This window comes from Lissotriton helveticus, chromosome 5_1 (assembly GCF_964261635.1).
Source record: "Lissotriton helveticus chromosome 5_1, aLisHel1.1, whole genome shotgun sequence".
Classification (NCBI taxonomy): Eukaryota; Metazoa; Chordata; class Amphibia; order Caudata; family Salamandridae; genus Lissotriton; species Lissotriton helveticus.
Window position 1 is genome coordinate 1,420,771,429 of NC_136065.1, and position 21,648 is coordinate 1,420,793,076.

Here is a 21,648-nt window from a genome sequence, read left to right on the forward strand (position 1 = left end):
CTACAATCTATGCTGAGCCACTCCACTCCACACCACTTTACACTACTCTAAACTACTGCACTCTACACCACTTTACCCAAAACCAATGCACTCTATGTTACTGCACTCTACACCATTTTATTCTGTCACTCTATTGTACTGTGCACCACCGTACTCTACACCAATGCACTCTGCACCACTCTACTCTGCGACTCTAATCTACTCTGCACCACTGCACTCTACTCAATGCCACTTCAATCTACCCACTTCACTCTACTATGAAACAATATACTTTGCACCACTGCACTCTGTGCCACTGCAATCTAAGCTGCCCCACTACAATCTATGCCAATCTACTCTGCACCACTTCACTTTACACTGCAACACTATGCCACTTCACTCTGCTCTACGACACTCCTTGACTGTACTCCCCTCCACTCCACTCAGACACTTCACTCTACTCTATGCCATTCTACAACATTCTACTTCACTAGATGCCACTCTATGACCCTCTAACCAACTCCCTCTATGCCATTCTACTAGTCCAACACTTTATGCCACTCCACTACTCCACTCTACGGCACTTTACTACACTCTACCCCTCTATATGCCATTCTACTCTACTACACCACTGTGTCATTCCACTGTACAATAATCTACACAACTCTCTCTATGCCACTCCAAGTTACTTTACCCCATTCTATGCCACTCTGCTATTCGCCTCTACTCTCGATGACACTCTATGCCAATCTACTCTACAACACTGACATTCTACTCCACTCTATGCTACCCAGCTCTATGACACTATACTCCAGTCTATGCTACCCAGCTCTATGACACTATACTCCAGTCTATGCTACCCAGCTCTATAACACTATACTCTACTCTATAACACTCTACACCACTCCATGACACTTCACGACAATCTACTCTACACCACTCTAAAACCTTCTACGCCACTCCACTCTATGCAACTTTCTATAATGTCTTGCTGAACAGTCTCCATGCTGGTGTAGAACATGGCTAAAGCATATTGGTAAAGCTAATAGCTCTTGCATAGGCAAGACCTTTTTGCCTTCACAGTGCTTGTTGTAAAAGAGTTTGTTCTTTACTGTCGGCCTAACTGGTGTTCAAACCACTAGGCAATTCATGAAGATGGTGGTCTTTGTTGTTAAAATACCTGAACATCCATATGTGAGATCCTGGTCAAATCACTACCTGCGTGTACCTCCGGACTTACCTGTTAAAACTAGGAGCACTTAGACCGAGAGTAGAGACTTATCAAACTATAATCAATAGAAACTAAGAATCAGTGTTGCTTGGTGTTCTCTATTAAAGTGTGACAATGACCCTTATTCTTTGCTGTGTGCGTGCTAACACAAGATGAAGTCCAGTAGATATATATATATATATATATATATATATATATATATATATATATATATATATATATATATAACATAAATTACATGCTCATAAATTCTCTCTCAACCCGATAGAGAAAGGCTGACTGGATTATTTAGAAATAAGCTCAGTAGGTCTGGGACCCCTTATAGTCATTCAGACAAGAACATTTGCTTGTCTCTTCCTTTGCTCTACTTAAATTTCATAAGTCCAGCCTGTTCAGGTGATATGATTACACAGTAAGCAAGAAAATATCTACTCTCGACCAAACACACAATATATGGCCCTCAAGCAATGAAACAAGATTATCACCAATTAATATCGCTTGCTGTTTTTTTCTTTTTTTTGTTAACTAAGTCGTACAAAGGAATGCATGGGGTCATTTCAAAGCACATGGCAGCAAACTGTCAATCAGTAAATGCAGCAACGGATGCTGTAGCTAACATCTTGCACAAATAATTGTTTTATTGTATGACAATCCTACCTGTAATAGCGAGACTGCAAGTATGTGGAACACACAGCTTTGGAAACGTGACTGGCGGAGCCAAAATCTATGACCTTCACCCGGTAGGGCTGGCGCACAGGATCTACCAACATAATGTTCTCAGGCTTCAAATCTGCATGGATCAGCCCCAGGCTCTTTAGCTTCATAAGCGCCGTGGCCACTTGCTGCAGAATGGGCCTGATGTACTTCAGCGGCAAGGGGCTGAACTTATTCTGCTTCAAAAAGTCATACAGGTTCTGTTCCAGCATCTCAAAGACAAGACACGTGTGGTTCTTGTGCTGAAAGCACTCGTAGGAGCGTACAAAGTTATACTCATCTGCGTTCTCACTGCTGAGGCGGGACAGAATGCTTACTTCAATCTGTCCCTGTCTGGCATAAGAAGGGTGATTCTTCAAAATCTTGATAGCTACAATCTCCTTGGTGCTTCTTTTCCAGCATTTTGCCACCTGGCCAAAGGTCCCGCGTCCCAAAAACTCCAAGACTTCATAGCTATTGGTCATGGAGCACAGGATCTCATGCTGGACCAACTGATAGTCACCTTCCCCACTTGAGCTGCTGCTTTTAGTGGTTACAGTGGTGGTCGTGGCAGCAGCACCCACCGCGGTTCTATTTTGCAGCATCAGAGGTGGATGTTCCTCAATTATCTGCACGCTACCGTTGCTATCCACTTCCTCACTCTTCCTTTTCAGTCCACATTTTTGGTAGGGCTCAAGTAAAGAAACGTTGTTGCGGTGGGTTAAAATCTGGCTGCTCTGGAAAGATGCTGTTGGACCACTACCAGTGCTGTCAGCAGCAGTCACCACAATGTGCTCAGCAGTAGCAGTTGGCAGAAGCAGTGTCTGGTTATAAGTAGGAATGTTGAAATGTGCTACTTGATGAGATGCGTTGGCTTGGGAGACACCGTGGTTTTTGCTATGGGTGTAATACTTGCTGCTACTGCTGTGTCCTGAAACATCCCAGCCTGAAGGTTCCACTTTCAATTTCTTTGCACAGAAGGCACTCGATGACACTGACGGAGGGGAAAACACCTGCAGCTGTGATGCCATACCTAGAATAAACAAACGTAGAAGCTTGGTTAGGTAACTTGCTATCACTATCCAGAATTTTAAATATCAAATCAAAATAAATTCCCTGAGATTCAACTAGGTACAGGTGTAACTATTTAATGTCTTATGACCTTTCAAGACCGCAAACACCTTTGCTCTATCCCAAAGGTTAATTATTTAGTTTCAGAAAAGTAGTTTACCACAACTAATCGAAGAAAATTAGGTCGTTAAATAGAAGCCAAAAAGAATTGTGTTCCACAACTGTAATGCACGTAAAACTCAGGCTTACACAAAAAACTAATATGCTCTGATGTTAGTTTGCAATCGTGAAAAAAGGAAGGGCAGCCAATGTTTTTATCTGATATTAAAACTGACAGTATCATGTCCACCAATGTGTTATTTTACCAACAAAAGTACAACTGCAGCCCTTTTTCAACCAAAATGAAGTACTTCACATACATTTGTTTTGCTGCACTAAAACGTAGAGCTGTTTGCCGACTTATACAATAGATATTTTACATTTTTGTTCAAGAAATTGCGAAGCACAGCAGGGCACCCATGAGTCTCTTCAGGGTGGTCAGTCTGTAATGTATATTTTCCAGGAAGTCAAAAATTCTACCTGTTTCCGATTTAAATTAGCAGAATTCCATATGACTACAGGCCGCACTTTTGTAAACATAGTAATAGAAGTTGTAATGTTTACAGTATACGAAAAACATTAGTCTGATAACCTGAACGTTTTAACCCTGCTGAACCACTGGTCTAGATGTACTGGAAAGAAAAATGTTTCTTCAAACTGTTCTCCAAAGAAACCATTATACCTTTGTGAAAGTATGTGGAAAAGTTTGGAATACCAACTTCAACAGTCTCTAATCAGAAATAGTAATACGCGGTGCATTTGCCTGCGAAGCAATCTGTACAAATCCACATCAACTTTCATCTAGTTAGCCTTTTTTTTTTTATTCCGAAGGATTTTTTACCTGAAGAAACATCGGTTTCCAAAGCAGCCCCTATGCCAATTACGGGGCGATTTGACCTGGAAGTCTTGCTGCCTAATTAACTAGTGAATGTGCTTTTTAGTAAATCCAGGGAAGAACAATTAGTTTTTTTGGGATCTCTAGATCAAAGGCAGTGGTGACCAGGGACTACCTTGGTAACAGTGTATTGATGTCAGAGCCCTGGAAGGAAACTCACAATCTCTATGATTAGGGATTTAGCCAAATGCTTGATGACCACTTTGGGGATCGACCCTAGGGTTCTCAGCCTCCTTGGTGGAGTTCTGAGGAGGAACACATTTCTGTTGAAATGTCTGGACTGGGTCAGATGTTAAACGATTGTCTATACCACAAAATCCAAACTTTTACTTGGTGTCTTATCTCCAAATAGTACTTGCAAGTGTATTCAGCTGGAGGTTCCAGTTCTGAACAAACTGTAAAATGCAGTGGAATGGGGAAGCCAGCAATCATATCAGTAGTCCAACATTGCAGACTTGTTCGCCAGAAAGCGATTCACTCACAGATGCAACTCCTTTGTTTGTAGCAAGAAATACAAGATATATGAATGCATGCAGTGCAAGCCTTCTGAGGGTTAGGAGAACTGCCTTCCGCATCCAACATGCAGCTCGAACATACGCATCACGGGGATTGCGGAGACGACACAAACTGGGAAGATGGAACTCTTCGTGGAGAAACTACTGGTCACCCTGCTAGGAGACTATGTCTTCTCCCCGATGTTTATAGTTGAGGGCGCACCGCACGCTGGGACCGCGACCGCGCACAGGCGCGCCTCCGAGGCCGATAATAGCAAAACTGCTGAATTACAGAAACGAATAGTTTTCTTACCTGTCGGTGTAGTTTTGCAGCTTGAAGATCTTTCTGGATTCACTATGCTGTGCATTATTCCGCGGTCTTGTGGTTGGGTCCGGATTCGTAGTCTTTTCTTTGTTTTTTTTTTTTTTTTTTTTCTTTGCCCAGGTGGGCGTCGGCGTCACACCCCCTTTGGGTGTATTTCCGGTGACGTCGGCATGCTTCCTGCGGAAGCTCCCACTCTTGGGCGCCATCTTCGGGTTCTTTTTTTCCGTGTTTCTTTCGTTTCCGAAGTAATGGCAATGTTCTTCTTAGTTTGTATTTACCGCTTTGTATTTTCAAAGTCTATTCTTTAGTTAACCACCTCTTCTCTCTCCAGCCTCATCTTTCTGGCGGAGGTGGGTGGGTTCGCTAGTGAATCCAGAAAGATCTTCAAGCTGCAAAACTACACCGACAGGTAAGAAAACTATTCGTTTTGCAGCGTGAATCTTTCTGGATTCACTATGCTGTGCATAGATTTTGTAGCGGTTTCTCATCTCTGTGGCGGCTGGGTGGAAGATGAGCGTTGGGTGTTGAATATGTGCTGTAGCACCTTCTGTCCCACTTGAGCTTCCTTGTTCATTTGTATGTCCACACAGTAGTGCTTCGTGAACGTGTGCACCGAAGCCCATGTTGCCGCCAGGCATATGTCCTCTATGGGTGTGTTAGCCAGGAAGGCTATTGTAGCGCCCTTCTTCCTGGTGGAGTGGGCACGTGTCCCCTCAGCCAGTTCCTGTCCTGCCCGTTTGTGGCAGAGTTGGATTGTTTGTGCGATCCATCGTGCAATGGTCCTTTTGGTTACTGCTTTGCCCATGAAGCTGTTTGCGAAGGACACAAAAAACTGTTTCGTTTTCCTGTGCCCCTTTGTCCTTTCAATGTAGTGCATGACTGCCCTTCTGGCGTCCAGGGTGTGCAGAGCTCTCTCTGCGCTGGTTGTGGGTTTTTGGAAAAAACTCGGTATCTGTATAGACTGGTTCATGTGAAAATTGGATACCACCTTCGGCATGAAGTGTGGGTCAGTCCTCATCACAACTCTATCGTTGTGTATTTGTATGTATGGTTCTTGTAGCGTCAGCGCTTGAAGCTCGCTTACTCTGCGTAAGGACGTTATCGCAACCAGGAAGGCTGTTTTCATAGTTAGCATCTTTAGGGAGGCCTTGTGAAGTGGTTCAAAGGGCTCTTTCATGAGTTCCGTTAGGACTGTGTTCAAGTTCCATGCAGGTGGCGGCACCCGCTTGGGTGGTGCGATCCTTTTCGCTCCTTCTAGGAATCTCTTCACCACCTGTGATGTGAAGAAGCTCCTGCACGTTTCTCCCCTTGTGTAGGCTACTATCGCTGCCAAGTGAACTCTTAACGAGGATGAGCTAAGGTTCTTCTCCAGTAAGTGCGTCAGGTACCTTAGCACTGTGGAGTCCCTCTTCATCTTATTGTGGAGTCTTTCCTGTCTGCACCATATTGTGAATCTTTTCCATTTCGCAACGTAGCACTTTCGAGTGCTGGGCCTTCGTGCCTCCCGAAGTACCCTCAGGGTGCTTTCTGGTAGTCTCAAATGTGCGAACTCTATGTCCTCAGGAGCCACGCTACTAGGCTCATGCTCTCTGGCTCTGGATGCAGTACCTCTCCGTTCTGCATGGACAGTAGATCTTTCCTCCTGCTGAATCTGTGGGGTGCACACTGTGTCATCTCCATGATCTGCGAGTACCAGGTCTGCCTCGCCCACTGCGGTGCGACCAGTATCAGTGTCATGTTGCTCGCTCTGCACTTGCTCAGTACTCTGTGCATCAGTGGTATCGGGGGAAAGGCGTAGGCAAATGTCCTTGACCAATCTATCCATAGGGCATTCCCCAGTGTCCCCTCCTCGGGCTGCCTGGATGCGAAGTTTTGGCATTTTGCATTCTGGCGTGTGGCAAACAGGTCCACCGATGGTGTCCCCCACCTGTCGAACAGGTATCTTGTCTCCTGAGCATTGAGCTCCCACTCGTGGGATGCCGATGTCTGCCTGCTGAGCCAATCGGCTTGTATGTTGTCCTTCCCTGGTAGGTGTATGGCTAGCAGGTCTATCTTGAGAGGGATGGCCCATCTCCATATCTCCTGCGCCAGCGTTGAAAGCGGTGCGGACTGTGTGCCCCCCTGCTTGTTGATGTAGAACATCGCAGTGGTGTTGTCTGTTTGTATCAATACCCTGTGCTTGTACAGTCTTGTTTGAAAGGCCTTCAGTGCAAGGAAGATTGTCTTCAATTCTAAGTAATTGATGTGCTTTGTGGCATCCGTCGGTGTCCACAGTCCCCTCACCTTGAGCTCCTCCATGTGAGCGCCCCATCCCTTCAGGGATGCGTCTGTGGTGATGGTCACTGTTGGCGTTGGGGGCGTTAGAGGCTTTCCCCTTGCTATGTTCTCCATGGTCCACCATGTCATCTCCTTCTGCACTGCGTGCGTTACAACCACTAGATCCTCCCAACTGCCTGTAGCTTGTGACCATTGCTCCTGTAGCCATTCTTGAATGGGTCTCATGTGGAGTCGTACATTCGGTACCAGGTGGATGCATGATGCCATCATCCCCATGATCTTGCTCGCCGTCCTCACTGTCCGAGCTTGTCCCTTCCGGTAGAGGCGAGTTTCCTTCACCAGCGCCCTCGCCCTCTTCTCGCTGGGGAACACCTTGCCCTGTAAGGTGTTGATCTGTGCTCCCAGGAAGATCTTCACTTGTTCCGGCTCCATTGATGATTTCTTCCAATGGATGGAGAACCCCAGGTTTATGAGCGTGCTGGTCACTGTATGTGCGTGCAGCTTGCATTTCTGGTATGAGTTTGCTTTCACCAGCCAGTCGTCCAGGTAAGGGTATACATGTATTCCCTGCCTTCTTAGGTGCGCTGCGACTGCTGCGAGGCACTTTGTGAAAACTCTTGGTGCCGATTTTAGACCGAAGGCCAGTGTCGTGAACTGGTAGTGGCTTTCTCCGACGGTGAACCTGAGCATGTGCTTGTGCTTCCTGTTCATTGGGATGTGCAGGTATGCGTCTTTGAGGTCTATAGTGACCATGAAGTCCCCGGTCTGCAACTGTGGGAGCACCTCTTGCAGGGAGGTCATTTTGAATTTTTGCGTTCTTATGAATTTGTTCACGAACCGTAAATCGAGAATGGGCCTCATTGTCTCGTCTACTTTTGGTACCAGGAAGTATGTTGAGTATACTCCTGTGTTTCTTTCCTTGAAGGGTACCCTTTCTATGGCCTGCTTCTGCAGGAGTTCTTTTGCTTCTTCCTGAAGGCACTGCAGCTGCTTGCTTGCTAGCGGCTTTCTTCTTGGTTTTCTGTTTGTTGGCCTCGCCTCCAACTCTATGCAGTATCCGAATTGGATAATGTTGAGGATCCATTTGTCTGATGTGATTCCTCTCCACTCCTGGAGGTGGAATCTTAATCTTCCTCCCACTGGTGTCCTGTGGTCGTAGGTGTCTAGTTTGTCTTGACCCATCTGTACGTGCTGCCCCCTGGGATCTTTTTTGTGGGTGGGCACACGGATTTTTTTGAAGTCACTTGGAGGTGGGCTGCTGGCCCCCTCTTCTATTTTGTCCCCGTCCATTTCTCCCTCGAAAGGACTGGCCTCTTTGTTGGTACTGCCAGGGCTGTTTCTGATGGCCCTGCTGACCCTGCGAGTCTGCCTGGTGCGTTTGCTGGAAAGCCTGGTGTGATGTACCTGGCTGGTTTCCGCCTCTTCCGCCGGGCCTCCGTGACGGGGTGCCCCTCTTGTTCCCTCTGAACTGCAATGCTCCCATGGATCTTGCTGTTTCGTTATCCTTCTTAAGTTGGCTGAGTTGCTCATCAACTGTTTGTCCGAAAAGCGTACTGCCGTTGAATGGTGTGTTCAGGATGCTGTGTTGCACCTCCGGTTTGAAACCGGATATCCTGAGCCAGGCGTGTCTCCTTTCCGTGACGCCCATCATCATGAGCCTGCTGGCGGTGTCTGCCCCATCCAGGGCCGTCTTAAGGCAAGAATTTGCAGCATTCTTCCCCTCTTCAATTAGCTTTTCGGCTTTCTGCTTGGCATCCTGGGGCAAGTCCTTCACCAACTGCCCCAGTCCCTCCATGATTTGGTACATGTGTCTGTTTACCAGGGCGTTGGAATTAGCCATGCGCCAGTGGGTCGCGGCATTCCGTTCGATCCTTCTGCCCACCAGATCCATCCTTTTGCTCTCTTTATCCGGTGGCGGGCCCGAGGTAGTGGGTACGTTAGCCCTCCTCCTTGCTGTGGCCGTGATAATGGAGTCTGCGGAGACCGTGCCCTGAATGTAGGCCGGGTCCTTTGCGGCATGCTTGTACTTCTTCTCAGTTCTGGGAGTTACTGCCTTGCATGTTGCGGGCTCCCTGAAAGCTTCCTTCCCCTGAGCCAAGACGCTCTCGAGCATCGGGAGGAACTGGCTCCTCGTTTGTGTTGGGAGCAATGTTTCCAGAAGGAAGTCTGCTTTCTGCTTCTCTTCGTCGAGCTTGAGCTTGAAAGCTGCTGCGGCAGATTGTATCACCGCGTTGTAGGCCCCGATGTCGTCCGGCGGCGAGGGCCTCGAGGGGTAGGTGTCGACCACCTCCTCCGGGCTGTCGGTGTCGACATCGATGTAATCTACCTCCTGAAGGTCATAGGGCGCCGACTCTGTGTCTGTCCTGCCCTCATCTTCCTCCCCATAGCTGTAGCTCTCGTGGGGATTCTCGTACTCCTCCTGGTCGTCGAACACCTCGACGTCCTGGTCTTGCTCGGTGACTTCGGCGACCTCTTCTTCTTCCTCCTCGACCGCCTCCAGCACTGGTGGCTTGGTCTTGTGAGGGATCGTGAAGGCCTTCATCCTTGCGTCGAAATCTTTTTTCCGCTGCATGAAGTTCTCCATTTCTGCCTCGAGGCGCCTTCTTTTCTTTTCCATCTCGGCCGCGTGTTCCGCGTCGGATGGTTCCGCCGCTCTCTTCGACGGATGGCTCGTCGCCGTGCCTCTCGGAGTCGAAGTTTTCGACGTCGAACCGGATATCGGGTCTCTGGTCGTCGTCGACAGTTTCGGGTCTTTCTCCCTCGTCGATCGATCCTTTTCGGGGACGATTTTCGACGTCTTCTGCTGATCAGCAGCTCTCGGCGCCGGGGACTCCTTCTCTGAGGATCCGCTGGGCCTGGGAGTAGTCGCGGACGCCGCCTTTTTTGGCGTCGGCGCTTTCGGGGTCTTGCCCTCGATTTTTCGAGACTCAGAGTCTCTCGGGTTCTTGGGGGCCGAAGAGTCTCCTACCTTGTCAGAAGTCTTCGTGTAATCGGTCTCTACGACCGTGTAGCTGTCGTCTTCGGCGGCAGCGTTGTCTTCTTCCTCGGAGGACATCCCCAGCTCGTAGAGCGACGGGGTCGGGGCCTTCCCCTGCAGGGCGGCGTGTGCTACCCTCTGCCTCTCTCTCACACGAAGGGTCTTCGGGGTGAAGGCGGAACAGGCGTTGCAGTCTCCGCTTTCGTGGTCCACCGGTAGGCAAAGGTTGCATACCGGGTGCTGGTCCTTCTGCGCGTACTTGTGGTGGCAGTTACGGCAGAACTTGAACGGCGTGTTGTCCATCCTCGAGCGTCCAGGGCCTCTCTGGTCGCGTGTTCGTCGACGGTCGTCGAAGATCTGGATGGAAAACGCCTTATCTTTGCTTGTCTTTCGTCGGTGAAGTCCCCTGGAGTCTTCAGATGACTTCTCCTCGTCTTTTCTGTATTTTCTTTCTTCTTTCTCCAAAAATGTCTGGAGCCCAAACGGGAACGATCCAGACCCGACCGCGGAAAAAAAGAATCTGAAGATGGCGCCCAAGAGTGGGAGCTTCCGCAGGAAGCATGCCGACGTCACCGGAAATACACCCAAAGGGGGTGTGACGCCGACGCCCACCTGGGCAAAGAAAAAAAAAAAAAAAAAAAACAAAGAAAAGACTACGAATCCGGACCCAACCACAAGACCGCGGAATAATGCACAGCATAGTGAATCCAGAAAGATTCACGCTGCAAAACTGCGACACTGCGCTGAGAGTGGCCAGAGACAAAGGGAAGCTACAGTTCGAGGGCATGGATGTGTCCCTGTACCCTGACTTTACAGCGAAGGTCCAGGAGGAGAGATGGCACTTTGCTCCGTACAAGAAACAATTGCGAGACCTTGGTCTAGACTATGCAATGCTGTACCCGGCAAAATTGAGGATCAACAGACGGGGTCACTCGCACTTCTTTACAGACCCTAGGGAACTACAGAAATCGTTAAAGGAGTGGTCCAAGGAACAGAGGAACAGCCCGCACAGACAGGCCGGAGAACAAGAAGAAAGCAGCAACCTGGACGAATAAGAATGAATTCACTGGTGATCTGATGCGCTGCCCGCTCTCGAACACACTTGTCGCTGTGCAGTGGCGTTACTATGGGACACCGCTCTGTCATGATTCCTTGGTGTGACGAAGCGCAGCCGAAGAGAGACTGTTACGTCCTGAGATTGGACTGCGCATGGTGGTTTGGTGAGATCTTTTCATTATATACGCACCAGATGACACACATGTGACTTTCCTGGTACAGCTCGGGGCGAAGTTCCAACATGATTCTTGCTACACACTGACATAGATCTTTGATATAAGAGGGGAGGGGCGGGACTGGGGAGGGGCCCGACTGGAAGACGCCCAGTATCGACACTCGATAGGCCAAGACTCGGCCTCCCGTCGATGGACAGTAACTTGGGTGATGGCGATGGGGTCTCTTTTTTGCACTGTACAATGTTGATGCACTGTTGTATGATTCTTATAGCGACCTCTGCCCTAGCGCTTATGGCACTAGTTGGCCCTATGAGGGCTTTACCTGGGACTACTCAGGGAAACATTTCAAGTTGGAAGTTGGAGGGTGGGATTGGGTCCTGCCAGGCCAGGTTGGGGGTGGTCTGCTGTGGGTGGGGGGGGGTGTGTGTGATGGGATGTTGTTGTTTTGCACAAGGGGTACTGAAAGTTGAGCCAAGCAGTGAGCTGCCCGATTTTACATGTAGGAGAACCACTGATACCGAAATAGCCTCGCAGAAAATGTTTGGCAGTGTTGGGAGGGCGTTTTCTGATAACACTTCAGTTGCACAACTGGAATGGCAGACACAAATGTGATGACCGCAGACAGCGGTCCTGACACACTGAAGGCTTTGACCTGGAATGTGAGAGGGCTGAATGATTACCGCAAACTCAGGAAGGTGTTAAACTATCTGCATAGGCATCACATTGATCTCGCACTTATACAAGAGACTCACCTCCCTCCTACGAGTAAGATGCTTACGGCTAAGGGATTCGGGGGTAACAGTTTAGCCGCGGGCTTCACTACACACTCCAGGGGGGTGGTTACGTGGGTCAATCCTCGATCCCAATTAAAGCTAACACAGATTGAGGCGGACTCGGAAGGTCGCTATCTGATTGCCAGATGTGTTGGTAAAGGACACGATCTTATAGTAGTTACCATATATGGGCCCAATTACGACCACCCTGAGTTCTATGCGGCATTGGCCGTGCAATGCAGATCCCACGCTTCCTCTAAAATGCTTTTGGGGGGGGGTGAGACTTCAACTTTGTGTTCAATCCGGACCTGGACAGATCCAGGGGGCCGCCTCGCCGGCCATCTGCAGCAGCCATCCACATGCAGGCGGAATTGGTTAAATTAGACCTTGCTGATGGTTGGCGATCCAAGCACCCAACACAGGGGGGGTACACGCACTATTCGGCCTTTCACAACGTATACACAAGAATTGATTACTTCCTGGCTACTCAGTTGATGCTTCCTTGTGTCCGGAGCTACGTGGTGCTACCACGTACCCCTTTCAGACCATTTCCCCCTACTTTTGACGCTGGTAGTGCCAAGGAAACAAATCCCTCCATTCACTTGGCGATTTCCCCCTTATTCCCTATTAGATGAGGTGTTCAGAGGGGAAAAAGGCAAACGATATAGATACCTTCTTTGAGACTAATCTGGGATCTGTTGACAGTTTCCAGACTATATGGGACGCATTCAAAGTTTATATCAGGGGGATGGCTATGGCCAAACATTCTAGTGTCCTTAAGGCCATTAGACAAGGGTTGAAACATCTTGAAACTCAATTGAAGGAACTTGAGATGAGGCAGCAATGCGACCCAAATGCTGAAGTCACGGCACAGCTAAAAACATTACTTGCAGACTATAATGAGGAGGCAGATAGGGAAGTGCAGCAAATGGGCAAGTATGCTACAGCTCGGACATATGGGGAAGGGGAAAGGCCGAGTTCAGTGTTAGCCAGAATAATGCGTCAGGAAAGGCGACCCCTGGTAATTGGTGAGTTACTAACAACCACAGGAGATGTGCTTATGGATGAGATGGAGATCCTTGATGAGTTTAGAGGTTACTATGCGGATCTCTATAAGTCAAAATCCTCCCCGATGGAGGAAGAAATCGATGACTATCTCAGCTACATAAAAATGCCCTTCTTGTCTGATGCGCAGAGGGAATTTATGATGACACGGATGGCCTCACAGTGAGCTTTTACAAAGCGTTTATAGACAAACTAATGCCACACTTGATTTCCCTATTTGATGATATTTGCGCAGAGGGCAGTATGTCGGCCTCCATGAGTGAGGCACTGCTGATCACAATCTTGAAACCCGGGAAATCTCCCAACTCTTGCGGATCCTATAGGCCACTTTCCCTAATAAACGTTGATGCCAAACTGTATGCTAAGGTGTTAGCCACGCGGCTGGCTCTGCTTGTCCCGGATCTTGTGGCACCAGAGCAGGCCGGCTTTTTTTTTTTTTTTTATGTCCTCATTTGCCTGTACCTCTTAACCAGAGACTGTATAGCCAACCACCTATTCGTGCGACCAGGAATGGAACGCACCCACTATCACCACATCCTTAGGGACCAACTTGGCGGGAGACTAAATCTGGGTTTACTGAGGCTTTGGTGGCGAATGGCGACCTACCAAACCCATCCCAGACTCCATCAAGGTAGGAACTACCGCGAGGCCCAGTTCATGTCTAACGAAACCGCCACAATGGACCCTGGAGTTTGGAGGCATAATCATAGGACCGGGGGAAAAAAAAACCCCGGTACACTAACACCAAGAAGATAAGAGGTTCCAAAAAGTGAGGTTTTTACTGCTACAAGGTCTAACCAGATCTACCTTTGATGTTTCAATTAGAGATGACAACCAACTGGCATGTGTTGGCGCCTTGGAATCAACCCAAAATTTACATATCTGTCGTCGAGCGAGTAAAATTGCATAGAACAGCAACGGCCTTGCTGTGCCAGTCACATTATCAACCATCCCAGAGATTATCAGTGTTAGTGTGCAGGTTAAGGATACTTTGAGTATCGAGCCCAATGTAAACAGGACTTCCGCCCAAAAGGCCTTGATTGGAGGGCAGTCCATGAGCATGTGAACATCTGATGCGCCCTGGAGACTACACTTGTTACAGTATTTACCAGCTTGAAACTTTGCCAGCTTTTGTGGTGACCAATAGCCTCTATGTACCGTGAAAAGGTGATTCCGCCTCAACCATGCAGGCTTGACAGTTTTATAAAGAAGAGTGAATGATCTTGTCCACCAGTCTTCTCCTTGAAGGTACATATCCTCCGCCCATAATTCATCGGGAAGGTCAAAGTCTCCGTCCACCTCCTCCAATATTGCCCAATACCAATGTGCCACCTCTTTGCCCCCCAGAGGTTTCTCCACCAGCTGTTGTTCTAGCACACTGCACCTCCCCACTAGGGCATTCTTTTGAAGGAGCTCTCTAGACCAGCTTACTAGTTGTATATATTTAAACCTTGATAGCCTTGGGCCTACCCTTTCAAACAATTTATCCCATAATATTAATGCCATCAAGTCTCCCCATCTCATTATCCCCCCCTCTCTTAGTGGTATCGAAAGCTTATCACCCAAACACGGGGGGAGCCCCGGGGAACCTCAAATTGGAGCCAAATTTGAATAATAGGCCAGCCTTGCCGACCTCTTAATCCTTGTCCAGGCTCTGGCCAGCGACTGCAAGACCTTCAGCCTCACCTTTTTAAAAAACTTCTGTTCTCCGAATTTAAATAGAAACCCGTCTATTGGCAGGCCCGTTCCAATTAACATGGCCTTAAACATTCTCCCTACTGATGAATCAGTTGGGGTTTTCAGTAGCATTCTGGAGAATGATAGCTGAAAGGCCCAAGCGTAGTATTGTATGTCTGGGAGAGAGAGCCCGCCCTTTTCCCTCCTCCTCCTCAGTTTCTTCCAAGCTATCCGGGTGGCCTTATAGTTCCAAATGAACGAGTTGATGTCCTGTTGACATTTCATAATTTGTTTTGGCTCAAAGGCTAAAGGAATGCTGTTAAATATGAATGTGAGCTTCGGTAGAATTGACATTTTTATAAGGCTCACTCTCCCATAGATCGTCAATGGGAGAAAGGTCCATGCTTTTAAAAGCGCCCGACATTCTCGGGAAACCCGATCCAAATTAACCTGAGCTATATTCCTGACTTCCTGAGTGATCTTAATTCCCAGATAGCGCATTGAGGAGGTTATATCCAGTTGTGTGTCGTTGATATTCCACACCATTATTTCGGATTTCCCCGCATTTATCTCGTACCCCGAGATCTGACCAAATTCTTCTGCTCTCCTGACAACTATCGGAAAGGCCTGAATGGGGTCTGACGTATATATAAGAATGTCGTCTGCATACATACCCAGTCGCTTCACCCATCCGCTAAACTCAAAGGGGGTAATACTCTGTTCTTCTCTTAATGTCTGCGCAAAAGGTTCTAGGTAAAGATTGAACAGGAGCGGGGGGAGGGGGCAGCCCTGCCTAGTTCCCCGTGAAATCTTAAATGGCTCAGTAAGTGTGTCGTTGACTAAAAGCTTGGCGGTAGGAGCTCTGTATAGGAGCTGGATGGTTCGACAGAAGTTCTCGCCTAGCTGAAACTTCCTTAATACTGCCGCCAGATAGGACCAATTGACCCTATCAAAGGCCTTTGTGGCATCTAGGGTTAAAGTAGCCAAGGGTAAGGAAAACGTTGTGGCGATATCTATTGCCACAACCAAGTCCCTAGTTAGGTCCGCCAACTGACGCCCCCTGATAAAGCCCTTTTGGTCTTCATGGATTATCGAGCCGATCTCGCTTGCCAGCCGTGCTGATAGAACTGCGGCGAAGATCTTATAATCGTTGTTCAGCAGCGAGATCGGCCGATAGGACCCGCAATCCATTGGATCTTTACCCGGTTTTGGTATAGGACTATGGCTGCTTCACTCCATGATTGAGGAAGCACTGACCCTTTTGTGAAGATGTTGTTGAATAACAAAGTTAAAGTTGTTACTAACTCTGGACACAAAACCCGGTAAAATTCCCGTGGGAGGCCATCTGGCCCAGCCGCCTTCCCATGCTTTAGTTGACCTATCACCTTACTCACTTCATCCTCCGATATTTCCCTATCGAGGCGATCAATCTGATCGCCCGTGAGGGTGGGCAGTTGGATCTTACCTAGCCATAAATTTCTTGCATGGGGGTCATCTTCAATGTCCTCAGTGTATATATTTTGAAAGAACTCCTGAAAAGCACTACCAATCTCAGTGTTGGTATTCCTAACAGTAGTGTCCCCCTCCTTACGAATGCCCCTTATAAACTTTTTAGATTTATCTGTTTTAACTTTCCAAGCTAAAACCTTACCAGCCGCCTCTCCATATTCAAAATTCGAGATCTTAATTGCCTCCCACCTCCTCTCTACTCTTTCCTGTAATACTTTGTTCAGTTCTAACTTCACCTTATTCCGCTCTTCTTGCTCTGCAGAGGTACCCCCCGAGGAACCACAACTCCTATCCAAGCTATCCAAATCTCGTTCTAAAGTCCTGATTTTTTCCCTATAGGCTTTTCCTCTGTATGATGCTCGGTTCATGATATGCCCTCTTAAAAAAGCTTTAAGGGTTTCCCATACAGTACTGATTTCTGCTGAATCCAGATTAATTTCAAGGAAATTTGACACCTCTTCTGACAACAGGTTGGTCTCCACCTGGTCTAACAGTATCGTCCGATCAAAAGACCATGACTAATATTTTTTCTGTTGCGTAAGTGTCAGTGAGAAAACTATCGCTGAATGGTCTGAGAGGTGGGGGGGTAAATACCGCAACCCCTTCACCTCCTCTTGGATGCTATAACTAAAGAGGGCATAATCGATCCTTGAGCTGTGTTTGTACTTGAGATTCCTATACGAAACCCCAAGAGCGATACCAGCCGGCTTTGTCCCAGATCGAAATCTCACGTATAATATCCGTACGGTGCTGGGAACCATGCAGCACGTACGGCAAGAAAATAAAGCGCTAGCCATTTTCCTTGATATGGAGAAGGCATTCGACTCTGTGGAATGGCCATTCATGCTGAGAGTATTGCGGAAGCTGGGGTTGGGTGAACCCTTCCTGCAAATGCTGGCTGCCTTGTATTACAAGCCCACAGCCAGGCTACGGATAGGAGATACGGTCACTGAAGCTTTCGAAATCAGCAGGGGAACCAGGCAAGGATGCCCCCTCTCACCCCTATTATATGCGCTGGTTGCGGAAACTTTGGCATGTGCGATTAGGGAATATCATGACCTAGAGGGTATCAACTTTCCAACGTACAAAATAGGTATCTCCACGTACGCAGATGACACACTGCTGTATGTCCGCGATCCGGAAACAAATCTCAAATCGGTACGTAGAGAGGTGGTGCGATTTGGGGCCCTTTCGGGGCTGAAAGTTAATTGGACCAAATCAGTGGCATTTCCGCTAACACCAGTTACTGGGCCGTTTGAAATGGAATATCCACTGCAGTGGTCGACTGACCCGGTTCGGTACTTGGGGATACATTTACATACGGACCCAGAAATACTGATTCGGGAGAATTATGGGGTCGCTTTTTCCAAGCTGGTAGATGACGTTGAAAAGTGGTGCAAACTTCCCTTGTCATTAATAGGCAGTATTGCCATCATGAAAATGGGGATATTACCAAGGTTCTTGTTTTTGTTCTCTAATATCCCGGTCGTCCTCTCCAAGGTTTTTTTTCAAACAGCTGACACAAGTACTCATTAAACTTGCGTGGGGGGGTAAGCAACCCAGAATTCAGTAGAAGGTTTTAACTCTACCATACGAGATGGGGGGCCTAGGTGCCCCGGACTTGGAGAGATATTACAGGGTGGCACAGGCGGCGCATCTGCACACATGGATACACGGTAATCGACACATCCCACACGTAATACTTGAACGTCTGTTTGCGGAACCCTTTCCCTTGCCGGCCACTGTCTGCTTCCCGGTTGATCGCAGTGTAGGGAGATTGGATTCCATCAAGACCACGAACCATGCTTGGCATGAGTTGATGCGGACACAGGGCTGCGAACTGCTTTATTCCCCACAAATGCAGATTGAATGGGCAGTATGGCTCCAACTACTGAAAGAAAAAGGGATCACGAGAGCGCTGAACAAGTTGGGAATCTCGAAGTTAGAGGACCTATTTGTTGACGGGGTGGTGAGAACCTGGGAGCAGATCCCCAATAGAACCTCAATAAAATGGGAGTTCGGCAAAAGCAGCTTCAATATTCCAAGGCCAGAACGGAATGGGAACGCGACCTCCAAACACAGATAGATGACGAGATGTGGAAGTATTGCTGCACTAGCACTAGGAGACTGTCGCTGAATGGGAGGCACAGATTGGTGCATTTCAAATATCTGCATCGTGTCTACTATACCCCAGAGAGGCTACAAAGGTATGGGCTACGGCAATCTGCGGAGTGTGAACGCTGTCACGCACAAGTGGCCGATTTTATCCACATGGCCTGGAGCTGTCCTGGCATCAGCAAATTCTGGGTGGAAGTATTCTCGGAACTTAGCCAGATATTAGACGTAGAGATAATAGCCAACCCGGCACTAGCGCTGCTGGGATACTCGAAAACACTGCCAGTGGCGCTAAGACGACTGGTGGATATGGCTTTACTAATGGCCAGGCGTGTCGTGGCTAGTTGCTGGATGAGGGGTCCGTTGCCTACAAAGAAGAGATGGGCTAGGGATGTGCTGTATTGCTGTACTCAATCTGAAACATACAGTGAATTGCTTCCACCTAAGAGTCGCCCCAAGAACTTCTGGAGTCTGTACCGGACATATGTCCACACAAGTGAGGTAGAGGAGGAGACGGGGCGGGGGGGGAACGCTGATGGGCTTGCCGCACCAGAGGAGCATGGGGAGAACACAGAGTAAGCTGGAATCAGGCCGGGGTGATATGAGTCAGCTAGGAGTCCGGGGGCGGAGTATGCAGCGCTCTCTAAAAGTAATAAAGAGATACCTACGAGGGGTGTTGTGTGAGGTTATGCGGGAAGGGGTGGTGGGCTAGAGTCTTTGAGGGGTGCTTGTCTTCCACTCCCCTACCTTAAGAAGGGTGACTTGAAATTACTTATCTGGGATGTGGAGTGGGCAAGCGAACTGCTGGCAAGTTGTGGGTGGGGGGCTTGTTGGGGTAGGATTTAGGAATTTCGTTTACATATGGAAGCTGTGTTGGCCCTGCGATCTGCCGGGCTTGGCGTGCTAATTGCTTGTATGCAAGTGAACGTACGGTTGAAGAGGGCGTGCAACGATTTTACTGCCATGGCACTGTTGACATACTTGAAGTCTATTTACGTCACACAAGTACTGAACGCCGCCGAGCCTCCGGGATGTCGGCTAATTGGCTGTGTGAGAAGTTCCTGGTATGATCGAATGTAATTGCTGAGCATCAGCTGCCGGCCCCTGGGTTGTAGGATACATGCCGTGTACAATATTTTGCAAGAGAATAAAAGGTTTTTGAAAGTTAAAAAAAGAAGAAAAAAAAAAGAAACAGGTTGAAATAAACAGGCATCTAAAGGTGAAAAAAAATAAAATAAAATAACCACTAGTACCCCCCCCGCCCCTCCTGTGAGGTCTGTCCAGTGTGTAACAATAGAATCCTGGGGGAGTTGCTTGAGCCAAGTCAGGTCCAGAGGCTTGGTCTGCCCAGGACTCGGTTATGAATGCCAGTTTAATATTTTGTTCCTCTATAAGCTGCGCACATTCTATGCTGTGTTTAATCAGAGATCTGGCATTCAGAAGTACAAATCTAAGGGGAGGTAGATCACCTAATTTTTCCCCCTTCCCAGCCTGTTATAAGGGCCAGTGGCAGAGTGACCTATAATCTGGGGCAGATATGAGCAGCAGTTGGAGCAGACCCTTACCGAGCAGTCAGGTGTGGCCTCCAAGGGGATCCATGGGCATCTTGAGATCCCCCCCCTCCTGGGTTTAGCCTAAAAAGGGCCTCCCTTGTGTAGGTCATAGTGTTTGAAGAAAAACGGGCAGGGGGACTGGCCCTGAGCCCGGTCCGAGCGGGGACGGACGCAGACTGGCTTGCCTTAGGCGCGCCTGCTGCGCGTGTCCACGTCGGTGTCCCTGTCAGCGGGCCACTTAAATACCCAGCGTTTAAACAACTGGTCCGCTAACCCTTCAAAATGGCTGCCCCACTTGTTGCTCCCGACTCCCTCTGGCTCAGTGCAAACAGGTCAGTGGCAAAATATATAAAATGACCCCGCAGTTTAGAATCAGCTCTAAGTATTTAAATATTGAAAGAAAAGTAAAAATCACAAACTTAATGTGCAAGTCCTGGCAAGCATTGAACACAGCTCCGATCCAGACAGGCAGCGCTGCGCATCCGCGTGCCACTTAAATACCCAGCGTCTAAACAACTGGTCCCCTAACCCTCCAAAATGGCTCTCCACTTGTTGCTCCAGACTCCCTCCGGTTCAGTGCAAACAGGTCAGTGGGATAAATATATAAAATTACCCCGCAGTTTAGAATCAGCTCTAAGTATTTAAAATATTGAGAGTAAAGTAAAAATCAAAAACTTAATGCGGAAGTCCTGGAGAGCATTGAACACAGCTCCGATCCAGGCTCCTGTTTGTCTGAGACAGAAAATTTTAGATATCTGCCATGGGCTTTTGGGCATAGATAAGACGAAAGATAGGGTAAAGAAGTCTTAATGGTGACAAGGTTTAGACCTACAAATTGAAAGACAAGTAAGAAATTGCATGCCCTGTGAGAATTTGGATACAATTCATGCTACTTTTAGGCCACCATTGTATCCCATAAGAAGTCCTAGTGAGCTTTGGGAGAGAATAGGCATTGATGTAGCAGGTCCAGTGTGGGAAAATGGTGAACAAATATACCCGAGAGTTGTAGTAGACCATTTTTCTATGTGGCCAGAGGTGGATATTGTACATAACGTGTATGTTGGAGCTGTAATATGATTTTTGGAGAAGGTATTTTTTTAAAGAAAGATTGCCTAAACATATCACTAGTGACAATGGTTTTCAGTTTACTTCTGAGGCTTTCAAGGAATTCTTAGCGAGGAATGGTATTACTCCTATAACTACTTCACTGTACCATCCCGTTGCTGATGGTGCAGAAGGTAGATTTAACTGCGTCATAAAGGCTAATAATAATTACCTAAATTGCGGCAGGGAGTTACCTCACAACATTTGGGCATACAGAATAACTGCATGTGAATCTACCTGATGCAGTCCTTTTGTGCTAATGAAGGGGGAGGACACCCAGTTATAAGGATACTGTAAGATGGATGATTTTGGCTAAAAAATAAATGTAAACATGCACTCGATGTGCGAAAAAGGTATTATGATGCTAAACATGGAAGTAGACCAGTGCACACTGAGATTGGCGACAGGGTTACGGTATAAAGGAAAGGTGTATTAGGGGTCAAAGCCATTTTCCACATCCTTTCGTAGTAAGGGAAATATACTGTAACTCTGTGAAGTTAAATGATTGGAATATTTGGCATCTCTCTCCCATATCTTTGTGTAACGGGAGAGGTAGTTTAAATTCAGACAGGATAAGCA

The 21,648-nt window shown here is 47.8% G+C and overlaps 1 protein-coding gene across 15 annotated transcripts in view; it reads right to left on the reverse strand.

Moving 5' to 3' along the window:
* The window catches only part of HIPK1 (homeodomain interacting protein kinase 1), a 700,213-nt gene that overhangs the window by 439,294 nt on the left and 239,271 nt on the right, over positions 1-21,648 (reverse strand). For all 15 annotated transcript variants that reach the window (XM_078644414.1, XM_078644417.1, XM_078644415.1 and 12 more), the window contains one exon: positions 1,868-2,936. In XM_078644414.1, coding sequence (XP_078500540.1) covers positions 1,868-2,934 — 1,067 coding nt within the window. In that variant the 5' untranslated portion in view covers positions 2,935-2,936. The remainder of the gene's footprint in view (positions 1-1,867; positions 2,937-21,648) is intronic.